The 14,980-nt window shown below is 37.9% G+C and overlaps 1 protein-coding gene across 1 annotated transcript in view; it reads left to right on the forward strand.

Annotated features, from left to right (window-relative positions):
- The window catches only part of LOC111874387 (homeobox protein orthopedia), a 135,941-nt gene extending 124,225 nt beyond the window's left edge, over positions 1 to 11,716 (forward strand). Inside the window, exons 3-5 of the mRNA XM_023869855.2 lie at positions 2,645 to 2,831; positions 5,532 to 5,708; positions 11,077 to 11,716. Coding sequence (XP_023725623.1) covers positions 2,645 to 2,831; positions 5,532 to 5,708; positions 11,077 to 11,120 — 408 coding nt within the window. The 3' untranslated portion in view covers positions 11,121 to 11,716. The remainder of the gene's footprint in view (positions 1 to 2,644; positions 2,832 to 5,531; positions 5,709 to 11,076) is intronic.
- Positions 11,717 to 14,980: the final 3,264 nt, after the last annotated feature.

The raw sequence follows: 14,980 nt of genomic DNA on the forward strand, positions 1-14,980 counted from the left end.
TTTTTTTTTCATTAAACATAAACGCATTATGAAATATTTATCTAATTGATTGCTAAATTTTCTGTCTTGATAAATATTGAAATATTGTATGAAATTCTTTAAATATGTTAATTTACGTCTTACAATATGAAATTTTTGTTAGATATCGATGTCAAAATAGGTAAGGAAGACATTTTCAAGCCAACAATTGGGAATGAGAGTTTACACGAAATTAGTAATGATAATGGAGTTAGAGTAGTAAACTTTAACACGTCAAAAATCTTATTGTAAAAGTACAATTTTCCCACAACGTAACATTCATAAATTTACTTGGACGTCTCCTGATGGAAAGGCGCACAGTCAAATTGACAATATTTCGATAGATAGGAGACGACATTCAAGTATACTTCATATCCGATCATTCAGGGCAGCAGATTGTGATACTGACCACTACCAGGTGGTGGCAAAGTTTAGGGAAAGACTGTCAGTGAGCAAACAAACAACACACAGAGTTCACATGGAGAGGTTCAATCTCAAGAAATTAAATGAGGTAGAGGGTAAAGAGCAGTATCGTGTTGAAATCTCAAATATGTTCACGGCCTTGGAGAACTTAGACACTGAGGTGGATATTAATAGAGCTTGGGAAACTATTAGAGAAAATATAAAAATTTTTGTTAGAGAGAGTGTAGGTTATTATGAACTGAAAAAGGAACATAATCCATGGTTAGATGAAGGATGCTCAAAATTATTAAACCAAAGGAAACAAGCCAAATTGCAGTGGTTACGGGATCCAGGCGAAATAAAGTGGATAATTTGAACAATATAAGACGTGAAACCAGTGGGCATTTCAGGAATAAAAAGAGAGATTATCTGAAAGACAGGATTGATGAGATTGCAGCGAACAGTAAGAACAAGGACATTAGAGACTTGTATAGGGGAATAAATGATATGTTATATGCGTCCCTTGTTACCGTGGCATGGCGCGTCGTGAGGCTGCGGAAGGGGGAGACAAAGTCGGCCCCTATCTAACAGGCAATACTAGTATATGGTTTCTTGATTATAAAGACCAGTAGAATAACGTCGTTAAGAAAAATACTAGCCACTTATTGTGAGAACCACATGGAGTACAAAAGTGTAATATATATGAAAAAACTGTGCCCTCACGTTAGAAAGTAGAGCACAAATCGGTGTGTATATATTTTTTTGTCACTGGCTCTACATCCTTCTTAGGCCCTGGCCTCTGATTTTTCAGTTTCATTGTCATTTTACAGATGGTATGACTCCTTGGATGAGTGATCAGCTCATCGCAAACAACATTGTTTTTCAGGCGGCATTAAGCTTTTTGACAAGTTATTTCATGAGCGAAGAGGCTGCAGATTTAGGATTCCGCAGTGCAACAGATGACAAGCAGCATCTCTTGTGACAGGCAGCAAATGGAGTCGAGCTAGCGGATCTATCGACCAGTACATTGCAATTTGCGAAAGTTGCGCAGGGAGCGAGTACGAGGAAGACGCACTGTAAATTGAGCGTCTGTGTTAGCCAAGTTAATAGTATATATAAATATAATGCTATTCTGCACACACCGTGTTTTTATCGTTGTTAAATTATGCAAAGTTAGCTAAACAGTGAATTCCAAGCTAATTGTTTACTCAAATTTTGTCACTTAACGACAAATTAACTACGCTATTCCTCACACGGTTCATAACGTTTCTTATATACGAGTAACTTATTTTCGTTTAGTCTAGTAAATCACTCATAATACTGCCCTCTCTTAAATTTCTTTTATCTTTAATAATTCCAAGATTAACGTCGTATATGTTCCCTTGCTTAACTAGTTAAGCACTGCGCCATGAAGATGTATGGGGGAATGTATAAATAGATCCACGTATTCTTCATCTCTACATTAGTTGGAGGTGAATGGGCAACTTCAAGCCACGGCCGTTTACCTCCGGTAACCATTGTGTAGGAGGGTGGTTGAGCCTCGAAACCGGTATGGACGACTTTGAGAGAATAACAATCATGTTCTTACCGGGACCCGAACTCGAAACCCTCCTCCGGCCAGCTCGTAGTCAGTCGCTATACCGACTGTAGCTACCTTATCAATGGATACAGGGGAAAATTTCTTCGGGTGTAAAGCAGCCTAACTGAATCGTAGACTTTCTTGAAGTCTATGAATAGCTGATGTACTGTCTCATCGTACTATCTGATCTGTAGTTGATCTGTTACGTCGAAACCCACACTGATGATCCGAAATAATTTCATCTATGTATGTGTAGAGTCCTATGTATATAAATATATCTTTCAAGATGTATGAAAATGTGCTCCTATAAATACTAGCATTATTTTTAATTCGAATATTGTTCCCATCAAGATAATGCAATATAGTAGAATTTCTACACTCTGCTTACATTTCTAAACTCGTTTTCTGCGTTCATAGGGAATCTTATGAATTTATTCAGGGGATCATGAAAATGGTTAGCTTAAATTATGAAGAGATCACAGAACAATTTTACTCTCGCCGTATCATCTACTCCAAGCTTATAAAATGAATGAGAACCGATCTTAAGGACGATATTTCTCTTTTGTAGCATTGGAAGTATTGATGTAAATTAATATCCTTCAAACTAGAAGCAAATGAAACGAACAGTAAATGGTTAATTCGCAGGTTTGGTTCCAAAATCGCAGAGCCAAGTGGAAGAAGAGGAAGAAGACTACAAACGTGTTCAGGACCCCCGGGGCCCTCTTACCGTCCCACGGATTACCTCCCTTCGGCAGCATGTCCGAAGGACTCTGTTCCTCTGGAATGTTCGGTGGAGCTGACAGTCGCTGGGGTGTTGGCGGCATGACTCCAGGTCTGTTCGACTCTCCGATCCAGTTGGGTAGATAACTCCATCATATCAACTGCATGCCAAGTCACATAATGCACCACTTGAATACACTGCACTCAAGTAATTTGTAGACATAGGCAAAAGTATTTTGTGATTTTGTACGAATGACTACTAAGGTCCGTCACGAGAAACAGCGATATCGAAGTATATAAAAGATTGCCTTTACATGTTTCGGCCACTGCTGTCCATCATCAGAACGTCTAACCAACAGTATGAGGAAGTACTTTACATGTATGGTGAACATAGGCTCTCATAAAGCGATTTGTACAACTTTTAATAAAGAATGAACCGACATATTGATGTAAAAGGTAAAGTTGTCCCTGTGCTTAACTAATTAAGGACTATGCCATGAAGATGTATGAGGGGTAGATGAATAGATCCACTTTCTCTTGACTTCGGCACTTCGGAGGTGAGTGGTCAGCTTGGCACCCCAGCCTCTTTACCTCCGGGGAAAAAGTCTCCGGTACCCATTGAATAAGAAGCTGGAAGGGCCCCACAGCCAGTCTGGACAACATAGATAAGAGAAAATCCTTGATCCTTCTGGGTCTCGAACTCGAACCCCTCGGTCGTCCAGTCTGTAGCCAGTCACTATACCTACTGCTCTATTCCCGGTCAGCTTCTAATAAAATATTGATATGGTTAGAATAAATTATATTTGTTAAAACAGTCTAGTCTCAATTTTTAATGTCAGAAATCCCTTTTTGAAGACCTATGGTACTGTATACGTAAAATAAATATTTATTTGCAGAGCTGGCAGCGTCTTCTGAAGATGGCTAGTAGTGGCCGAAACGGGTAATAGCAATATTTTTGTATTCTCGCATTAAACTTGCTGCAATTGATGAATCTTAACATTCATTCTAGTATTAGGAAGAGTAGCGGTTCAAGTATCTCTTATTATTATTCTTAATCTTATTTATTTGTGGTTTATTTAACGACGTTGATGATTACCAGACTCCATTGCTTAGAATTTTAGGACGATTCTTAAATAGAATAGGCTGCCGCTAGTTAATTATTGCCATATATGTTAGAAAGTAGTTACGCATAGGAGCAGGACATGTCAGTTATGAACAGCAGACGAGAAGACAAACGTTATAAACTTAAAATTTTTAAATCATAGAATGAAGAATCTGGAAATAGAATATTTTTTATATTTATTGATGAACTGACATGTTTAGGAAAGAATTCCCTCACATGTTCACTCTTAAATTTCCTCCAACTGAGTCCTTCGGTTACTCCGAGAAACCAAATTTCACGCCCACAAATATCAAAATATGATGATGTAGTACAGAAATAGAAATCAGAAGGAAGGAGAAAATTGTCCAGTGAAGAGCTTCATACTTTTCATTTATTTGTGGCTTATTTAACGACACTGCCAATAGCTCAGACTACATAACGCCGAATGATAAGATGGTAACTGAATAATGCATGGGAGGATGTGAAGAGAAGTAGTCGAGGCCTAATTTTAGATACAGTCCCAGTATTTTACTGGAAAGACCTCAGTCTCCGAGATTTAGGACTGGCAGCTCCCAAATAAGAGGCGGCAACTGATGGCTCGGTGACGACATTAGGTCATAATTAAGTCATAACTGACAATATATTATATTATTGTTGTTAAATATGGGAATGGGATGGACAGGATATATAGAGCTCATGACAGAGCTGAGAAATGCAGACATAATTTTGTCGAAAGACGTGTAGGTGTGATATGATTCGTGACACCAAGTTATACATAGGAGGCTAATCTGAATCATGAAAAAGTTACGTCAACCAAAGCTCCAGGAGTGTGACTTCATGTAGTAAAGTGGACAGATACAAATTCTTCCAAAGGACCTGATGCCTTTATCTTCATAACATAGTCTTCGGTCCTGAAGATGGAGGCAGAAGATTCATTGAAACGTTGGTACGTATCTATAAAATTACAAGACTTCACATCCCAGAAGTCCGTAACTTGAATTTTCACGGACATGAGAACATCAACTCAATAAATTATTCTAGAGCATTCAGCAGTGGAAATTCTCTCCATCTTGACACAGCTGATTTCCCGAGAAGACTTCATTGGATCACGAATGCCATTTGGATTTATTACTTTCTTTCCCAAGCGTTTTTACTTTGTTACATTTCCAGAGATTTTATTAGCCAGCCTTATGGAGCAATCTCTCGCTTATCGCGGTTTTACCAGTCACTGATTTGAAGTACTCGTAGTTTTCCATGTTTACCTTTCTCTGTCAACCGTACAACTTTTTCTGTATCCGCCGTATTTGTTAGTGTGCACAATGAAAAGTTTGGTGACTTTCTCACAAAGAGATCCACAGATGCTGGAGAGAACGAATGAATCTATTCCACAAGCTTTCACTTTATTTCTTTAAAACTGATTTTAATATTATGTTCCCATCAAACACTAGGTCCCCCAAACGATATCTTCCTCTCAGATTTTCCGCCTAAAATGGTGTACATACTTAAGCAATAATATTTCTTAATTTGGCTTTTGTCTTGATAATGGGAGTATTTATTGCAGGATATAACCTCCGCAGTTGGCTAGGGATTGCTCTGATATATTTTAAATAAATATAAACATTTATTTTCTTATTATTGTACGTATTTATTAGTACTATGTCACCTCGTGATGTATTCTCTGACCTTGTTATTTCCGATATATTCCCCGAGGTCTGGGCCAGCTGAGTCAAGGCAGCGTCACAATGGGAGGTTTCGGCCAGTCTATCGGTCAGCTGAATCAGGGATCGGCGCTCACTTCGAGCCTCAATTCGGGGCTGCCCATCACGTCCACCATGTCCTCAAACGGCTCTACAGTGTACCAGGCCCACTACGGGCTCAACAGTCTGGGTAAGTCCAGCCGCCTTCAATTCTGAGCAGAAACTAGTAAACCTAATCCAAAAAGGGATGCGCAAAATTTTTTTTTGCAAATTTCTTTTCGCTGTTGTTAATTCTGAATGTTTCCTGTGTGACCATATAACTTAAAACAACAACAACTGCGCAGCGGTTATCACAGTACAAAACAAAAAATTCCCACTTATTTTATTAACTGTTCAACAAATAGAAAACTCCATCAAATGAATAAATAGATTATAATGAGATCCATATTCTGTTACGTACAAAGTTGTTTAAGCTGCTTGTAGTATGGAATTTTCTTTTTCTTGACACTATTGTTTTTTTGGTGTTTGCTGTCTTTATTTTCCATAGTAATCCGTTTTCCCAATCTCCATCCCCCATTATTTATTTAGTATGTATTTTCCACTTATATGCAAGTCGTTTTCCTCTTCTTCTTCTTCTTCTTCATATTATTATTATTATTATTATTATTATTATTGTGTTTGACTTTTTTAATTTTGTCTATAATGTAATTACTTTCATCTGCACTGTGCTCTGTCTGTAATTGGCCTTGCGGCTGTTGACTCGGCACGTAAATAATAAAGAATTGAACTGAATTGAATTACTACTCCTTATTGTAACCAGTGCGGCATCACTGTATTGTCAGGTGTATCCACCCATGCATTGCCTAACAATGTTGCGCATTCGTTGGTATGATATGTGTTTACCGGTCAGTTACTTAGGAAAGTCCAAATCTGTCACAATATATTAATTAAGTAATTTTGAATCTCGGGGTTTAGCAGTGTCGTAGTTGTACTAGATGGAAATACTGAGTTAGCTTCACGCTCCGAGTATTTCAACTCGGGGAAATTAGTCTCTTGTGCTCCGTTGTGCAAATTGTATAGACAGTTTTGGAAACCTCCGAACCCGGTCTGGATGTGGTGGCTTAGAGAAAAATCCTCGTATATCCTGTAATCGATGTCAGGTCGGTCAGCCCGTAGTCAGTTACTATATTGAGCTATATCGACCCATCCTTAATTAATCTCAATTGGTTTCACTATTAGCCACTTCTGAAAGTATTTACAATCCTATAGTTCGGTTTGGTCTTCGTGTGAAATATGATTTACATTATACCAATAAAAACTAAAAATAATTAGCCGTCAGATTTGATGTAGGCACCAATACCAAATTTCATCTACATCCGTTGAGTAATTTCTCAAATTAATTATCCAGGAAGAAGGAAGAACTGGCACTTCTTCCACATTAAATATTCATCTTATGCCCCTCAGGGTAAATAATAAATAAAAGCCGTCACTTTGCCCATTACCGAAATCTAGAAGAATTCAACTTCATACAATCAACTGCACTACCAGTAATAGCAAGACATTTGACACCAGAAGTTATCACACCTACTGTCATGGGTACAGACAAACAAACATGAGTGAAGTACATGGTAAATCGAAGGCGTTTGTTTCTCATTCATATCTTAACGACCTTTATGAACGAAACGTTTATGACAGACATAAAATGACTATAACAAGTGTGTGCTCCGTCCATATCGGGAAGCATATTGGTCGACCCTGGATGGATGTGTTTGTGTTTGAAAGAGTTGCAAACTGTTTTCCAAGCGTCAGTCACATATTTGCATTTGGTAAAGCAGTGTATGACGTCATATAGGCGCGACTGACTCGGTAGCCAGACCAACGAGTGCTAATTACATCCTTTTTGCTTCATGACAGCATGCTAACACCCAGAATACACCAATCCATTATAATCAGCTTGTTTGTTCTCATACAGGAGTAGCACATATTGTTTCTCGCGTAGTTTAAATGAGTGCTTGAGAGCAAAGCTGTAATTTTCACACCCTGACGTAAAAGTGGAAGGAAAGCTTCTTAGGAGTTTCATTCTTTTCAGCAGGGCAACCAGAATATTAGAATTTATGATGAGTATTACAGTGTCATGAAAATGTATCTTCAACACCGTTTATCACAGAATTTACGTGTGTGTAATATTGAATTATAAGATTATCTCTTACTGATGATTGAAAATAATTTCCTTTCTTCTAAAACATAGACCTTCTAAGGTTTATATAAGTATATGCAGGACTGGTGTTGTAAATAGGCTATAGATGATTATATCTTCCAATATATAAGCATTATAAGATCCAGTTCGATTCTATAGACAGTTCATAAGTTGTAATATTTGAGGTTCTCACGGCGGTGATTATGAAGAATGTCGTCTTCTGAGATGTGGCGCCATATAGATCTTGTGTGAATCGACGTTTCGGAGGAACGTATCGCCTCTATCTTCAGGGTGGAAAAATCCGCGAGCTAGGAACAAGCGTGAGCACGTGGCTGAGCCCACATCCCAGAAAAAGGCAGCCTTCAGTTCATAAATTATTGTTGCCAAATTTTTGACCTCTTTACTCTCCTCGCAATCATAAATTATGAAATTTCAAGCCTGTGCCAACCTAAGTTTTCTTTCATCAGAATCTTCTTTGCTCTATTTCTCTTCATCTTCTACATCTATAATTTTGTGTTATCAAATGTTTTACCCATGCTCCTTTCATCCCTTTCTTCATGCTATAATAATTTTAACTATATTATGTATTTACTTTTCATTTGTGAGTTATGTCACATATGCACAGATGAAAATTCTGAAAATATATTCAAGTAACTACTAAAGAAGTGTTTGAGTACAGGATGTGTCAATGATTCGGGCGATTTTAAAAATGTTATGAATAGTAAACTATTGCATTTATTTCCTTTTAACACATATGAATACAGTGTAAACATGAAAGCGTTTGGATTTTCTCAATTAACTCCCTGCGAACAGAAGTATATTTCCCAAAAATAACATCCGACAGATGACCACCATTCCGCTGTAGGGACTCGGTAAGTCTCTTCCTAAAGTCACTCATTACATTTTGCAGCATCTCTACGGGAATTCGTTTATCCTCCCAGCCGAATTCTTCCCGAATTCAGTGTTTCAACTCCCGAATTATGTGGGGTGTGGGGTGCTGGAGCTTTGAAAACTTGTGATATCAGATACCCCCAGAGAAAAAAATCACATATATAAAATTATGAAGGAGGATGATCTAGTAGGTTGGTACCACTGTGATAGGAAGACCACTTTTTATTCTTAAATATTCAAGTTACGAAATGTACAAATAAAGTAACAACTCTAAAGCTTTCAGTCTCTCTTGTTTAATTATCTCAAAAAATGAATTACCGAAAAATTATATCGAATAAAAATTTGTGTTTCATATTTTAGTACAGAGACGCTCGAAAGAAGAATTCTATTTCCTGTGGCAAAACACCGTATAATCCGGTGAAAATCTATGTGTCGTTTGTACACGACTTTATGTAACAGAAGATAGAACTCTTCATAATTATCGCTGTGAGAACATTGAGTCTTAAAAGTTTCGTTGTAATATTTAATGAGTTACGCTCAAGGTTCGCGTAAAGATGCATACAATCCACCATGCAATGCTCATTATTTATTCTCAACTTAGCCTAATTTGGAATGGGTCTATAAATTTTAGTAAAATTCTGACATAGATCTCCTTTCAGCGTTTCTCGATTTCTTTAATGAGTGCAGATGCAAGGACAGTAAGATTTTAATATACTATTCAAAGGGTATGTGAACTCGTCCACAAGAGAACACTGTCACCAAGGAGTTTTGCCTTATTTAAGAATATCCGCTTAACATCGCAATGATTGCGGAAGGAACTTTGATTTACACGTCTCTGTGCTATGCCGGTTTTTTCCCTGCGAATGCAACTACCCCACATGTAGGAGTATAGATGTACTACTATTTCTATATATAATAATACAAATGCCGTCTTGAATGCAACAATTTATTTTATTGTAGCTTTTTGTCTTTTCTTCCTCTACACTACATATTTCAGCTGTAACTGGCCATCATCAGGTGTATTTTTTACTACGTAGCTGTCACACTGCACACAATCCAAAATCTAAAACGCCAACCTGTCAGTTTTGTTTAAAATCTCGCCAACATACGCTCGTAAATTTGATTTTAGATTTTCAGACTAAAATTTTAATTTTAAAATTTAAAATTCAAAATTTAAAGTTTTAAAGTTTTAAATCACAGGGATACNTCTTCTGTGATGTACCATAGTTGATACGCACAAATACAAAGTTCTTCTGTGATGTACCATAGTTGATACGCACAAATACAAAGTTCTTCTGTGATGTACCATAGTTGATACGCACAAATACAAAGTTCTTCTGTGATGTACCATAGTTGATACGCACAAATACAAAGTTCTTCTGTGATGTACCATAGTTGATACGCACAAATACAAAGTTCTTCTGTGATGTACCATAGTTGATACGCACAAATACAAAGTTCTTCTGTGATGTACCATAGTTGATACGCACAAATACAAAGTTCTTCTGTGATGTACCATAGTTGATACGCACAAATACAAAGTTCTTCTGTGATGTACCATAGTTGATACGCACAAATACAAAGTTCTTCTGTGATGTACCATAGTTGATACGCACAAATACAAAGTTCTTCTGTGATGTACCATAGTTGATACGCACAAATACAAAGTTCTTCTGTGATGTACCATAGTTGATACGCACAAATACAAAGTTCTTCTGTGATGTACCATAGTTGATACGCACAAATACAAAGTTCTTCTGTGATGTACCATAGTTGATACGCACAAATACAAAGTTCTTCTGTGATGTACCATAGTTGATACGCACAAATACAAAGTTCTTCTGTGATGTACCATAGTTGATACGCACAAATACAAAGTTCTTCTGTGATGTACCATAGGTGATACGCACAAATACAAAGTTCTTCTATGATGAGCCACAATTGACGCGAATTAATACCAAGTTCTTCTGTGATGAACCATAGTTGATAGGTATTAATGCGTAGTTCTTATACGACTGATCATGGTCAATGTACACCAATACCAGATTCGTCCGTGACGGACAGTATTCGATGTGCATTGACACCATGTTTTCTGTTATGAATCACAATTGATGATCGTTGATAGCAGATTCTTCTGTAATGAACCACAGTTGATATGCAGTAATACAAAGTTCTTCTGTGTTGAGCGATAATTGATATGGCTGATAGCAGGTGTTTCTTTAATGAACCATAACTAATATTCAATAATTTTAGATTATTCTGTGATTAACTTTAGTTTATTTATGCTAATGCAAATTTATTCTCTGATAATATGTACTAATGCTGACTTCTTCTGTGATGGATCATAGTTCATGCATGCTAACACCAAGTTCTACTGTAATAGGCCGTATTTGATGTGTATTAATATGAATTTCCTCAGTGATGAATCACAGCTGATGTAAACTAATAACAAGTTCTCCTGCTCGTGCAGATCCTGTTTTCTACGGGCACGACGGCAACGACAACCTCAACTGAAGACAAGGATGTGTTGTCATCGAAAGGGACGATGCTGCCCACCAACCGTATATTTTATTTCGAGTTGGTGCAGAAAGACAGACATTGGTGATGTGTGTGATGTGAACAGAATGGAGTTATCTTTTGTTCCTTGCAATGTCCACCTTTTACGAGATTTTCTACGGTAACTGTCGTAATATTTTGTCGCATCTGTATATTGTAGATCCGGTACAGTACAACACATCTCTGAGAAACAGTCAACATTACGTCTTAGTTCCTCTGTTTATCACCGCAGCGGCTCCATCAAGAGGGAATGTAAGTTAAACGTTGACAAATGTTGGAACGTGTATGTGAGCAAAGCATTACACTTGATAAGAGTACAGAATGTAGTTAAGGAGACTAAGAGTGTGAGCGTTCTCCTTAAAATAAGTCGTACTGTACAAAAGTCTGAAATAATTATGTGGAGATTGGAGTATATAAATGACATACCTTAAACCCTTTCATGCAGATGTTCTTTCATTCAAGAACAAATTACTTTCAGTACCGGCCCCAATATTTAGAATTTTATCCTTTTAATTCCTAATTGACTTATATAATATATATAACTTTATTATTAATATTAGCCTATAAGGAAATGAAACAAATTTACGTTTCCTGCGTGACGCCTGTTTCACTTACTTTAATCCTACGGCGACAAGAACTAAAGAAATGGGTGATGTCCCAATACTTCTTAAACGAACCTAACCGTCGAGTGGTAGCTTTCCTGCTTCTAAGTCGGGACGTCCCACTTTCAAATTTTTGCCCCGAGACTAGTTAATATGATTGAGGTTTTCTGCAGTTTCCTCAGTCCCTCCATCAAATTCAGGGATGTAACTTAGAATTAGGTAGGACAACTTTCTTGTATACTCTTTACACTTTCTTGTTCATCAATCTTATCATTCGAAGATATAATCTGGTAGCTGACAGCATCATTAACCAAACTACTAGATAATAATAAATAAATATGTAATTTCCATTTCATTTGCCTTATTAATTAATGTAGACTGTGAGTTTTGGCATTTATGATGGCGATGGCGGAGTTTCTGATTATTTTATCTGATAGTAATCCACCTGTGCCTTGCATTATCCCAATAATTATAAAGTAAACCCTCGTTAATGCGGTTGCAGTTAATCTGGATGTCACATAATCCATTTCGAAATGTGAAAAATGAAAAATATTTGTCGTTGTTTATATTTGTTAATTGTTAACAATTAATGATGATTGTTAATGATATTTAGGAGGGCTGTTGAGTCACTTGTCTCAGGCAAAATTTCGGAGTTTCTTCAAACCTGCATTATTAAGTTAAAAAAAATATAACTCCTGAAAGTTCTGTCGATGTATAAATGCATTGTATTTTTCTAGTTTTTAAGTATAGGCTCTACAGTGATTTTTTTATTTCTTTTCAGCACTAAATTCTCTATTTATTTGTGTTCTAAATATTTCATCTTTTAGGGCTACCTTTTGTTTCACTAATCCGGATTAGTGCTTAGTCCAGATAACCTCTCCCTCCAGTTACTTCCGATTAGCTAGGGTTTACTGTATTGATATTAAACCTGGCGTTTCTTGCCCTCAGACACGCCCAGAGTGAGATAGCCTTCGAATTTAGAGCAAATTCAAAACAAACTAAATTTTTCAAACGCACATGGATTTCCTTAGCAAAAAGTATTAAGGTATTTATATGGAAGCTAGCATGATGTTTCGTCTTTAGGCGAAGAAAAATAGTGAAAATACAAAAGTTTATATTGCGTATTCGTCACACAGGTATCGTATTTCCGTCATTCAGTGAACTCTGCTTCCTGCTAAACTAAGTAGAGAACAGACAAATTACCTAGTTTTTTTTAAAGGCACATAATGAGTCCTCTTTCATTTTATTGTTGTATAAAAAATCGTTCCCTATGCGAAACAGAACGTTGTAGTGTGTATGGCTACTTAAGAAGCCCGTTACACAACCACATTTTGGCCTACATTTATTTCTTAGGGTCAAAAAAAGAGGTTTTTGATAACCATGGTGAGTAGGAACGAGCGTAAGGTCACTCAATTTAGATTCTGAAATTATGTATGCTAACAGAGCTTCGAAAAACGTAACATTTATTATATTAACTTTCTTCCGGAATGGGAAATACAAATTTAGCCACCAACCAAAAAAGTCTTTATCTCTTTGATGACGTCATTGAAAAATTAAAGCTAGAAAGCTGAAATTTAGATTTTTCTCCATAGAGCCCAGACTGGCTCTAGGACCCACCCAGCCTCCTAGCTAAGGAGTACCGAATGCCCTATCCTAGAGAAAAAGAGGCAGAAGCGTGGAGGTGACCACTCAACTCCATCTAGTGCCGAGATCAAAAATGGATTAGCTATACCTCTACTCCGCCGGTCACGGTAGCCTAGCGGTCTAAGGCATGCACTGTCTTCGCTCGCTCGGAAGCCGGGATCGTGGGTTCGAATCCCACTCAGGGCATGGATGTTTGTGTGCGTTTTTCTGTGTGTGTCTACAGGTAGAGGCCTTGCGACGAGCTGATCACTCGCCCAAGGAGTCCTACCGAATGTGTAAGATCTAGAAAAACCGAAGTGAACGGAGAAGTTTATGGAGGTAGGCGTAGGCCCACTGGGGCTGTAGTGCCAAGGAAACAAAATATACCTGTACTCTCCCATATACTTTCACGGCATAGTGATTAATTACAGAATTTAGTGCAGGGACAACTTTTATCCCTTAGACTAATTCAGGAATGAATCTGACCACATATTCTGAGTTTTGGGGCACACCGATGAATGCACACGCCTTCCTTCAGAATTATTATAGTAAACAGACGCGTTGGATACCACTTGACACGGCATGTCGGTAACTATATTGAGGCCTGAGAAACAAGTCCCTTGGATCGACCCCTGTATATCTCGAGTCCTTACTCTTCCCCCTCCAGCATCCTGCATTTATATTCCCCTCCGATTGTCTAGCCATTCTGTTCACTTGAATGTTAGCACTGATGGCACTTTGAAATGATTGGCACAGATCAGAGGGTACGGGGGGAACGGCAACAGTAGGCATAGAGGGGGGTTATATCTCGAGCGCAGCCATCCCCTCCACCCATGCGACTTCTTTCCGTGGCCTCAGTGCCGGACATGCGCTTTCGGCTGGTTGACATAGCCAGAGGACAGGAATAGGAAACAAGATTAGAGAGAGTGGGAAGCCCCGACAGCCACGGAATGTCTTTGTCATTGTATCAGTCTGTAAATACATACGTATTTTCATAAGATATTATATGTAGAAATTTAATTAAATTTGATGAAGACAGTCTTCTGGGATTTGGTGCCGTGTAGATATTGTGTTGACCGACGTTTCGGAAGAACGTAACGCCTCCATCTTCAGGGTAGAAGAAAATCTGAGAGCGAGGAGCCAGCGTGAGTAGGTGCTAACACACTAATGACGAGTCGAATAAACCCAGCTATACGTGTATAAGAGGGGGAAGAGAAGAGACGGGGGCTATATGGGAAATCAGTATAGAGGAGAGGGGAAGGGTCTGGGGAGGTGGGCCAGCAGGTAGCAGGCCAGAGCAGGTATAGAATAGCACCTACTTATGCTGATTCCTCGGTCGCGGAGTTTCTTCTACTTTCTTCTACCCTGAAGATGGAGGCGATACGTTCCTCCGAAATGTCGATTAACACAATATCTACACGTCGCCACATCCCACGGGACTTCTTTCTTCATAGTCACCGCCGTGAAAACCTCAAATCTTAATTAATTAAAATTTGTCGACAAAATCGCAAATTTTATTAAAATTGAAACAAATTGAAGGGAACTTTACACAAAGACCTAAATTCCTTTTGAGCGTCACTCGTTAAATATTTA

This window comes from Cryptotermes secundus, unplaced genomic scaffold (genome assembly GCF_002891405.2).
Source record: "Cryptotermes secundus unplaced genomic scaffold, Csec_1.0 scaffold197, whole genome shotgun sequence".
NCBI lineage: Eukaryota > Metazoa > Arthropoda > Insecta > Blattodea > Kalotermitidae > Cryptotermes > Cryptotermes secundus.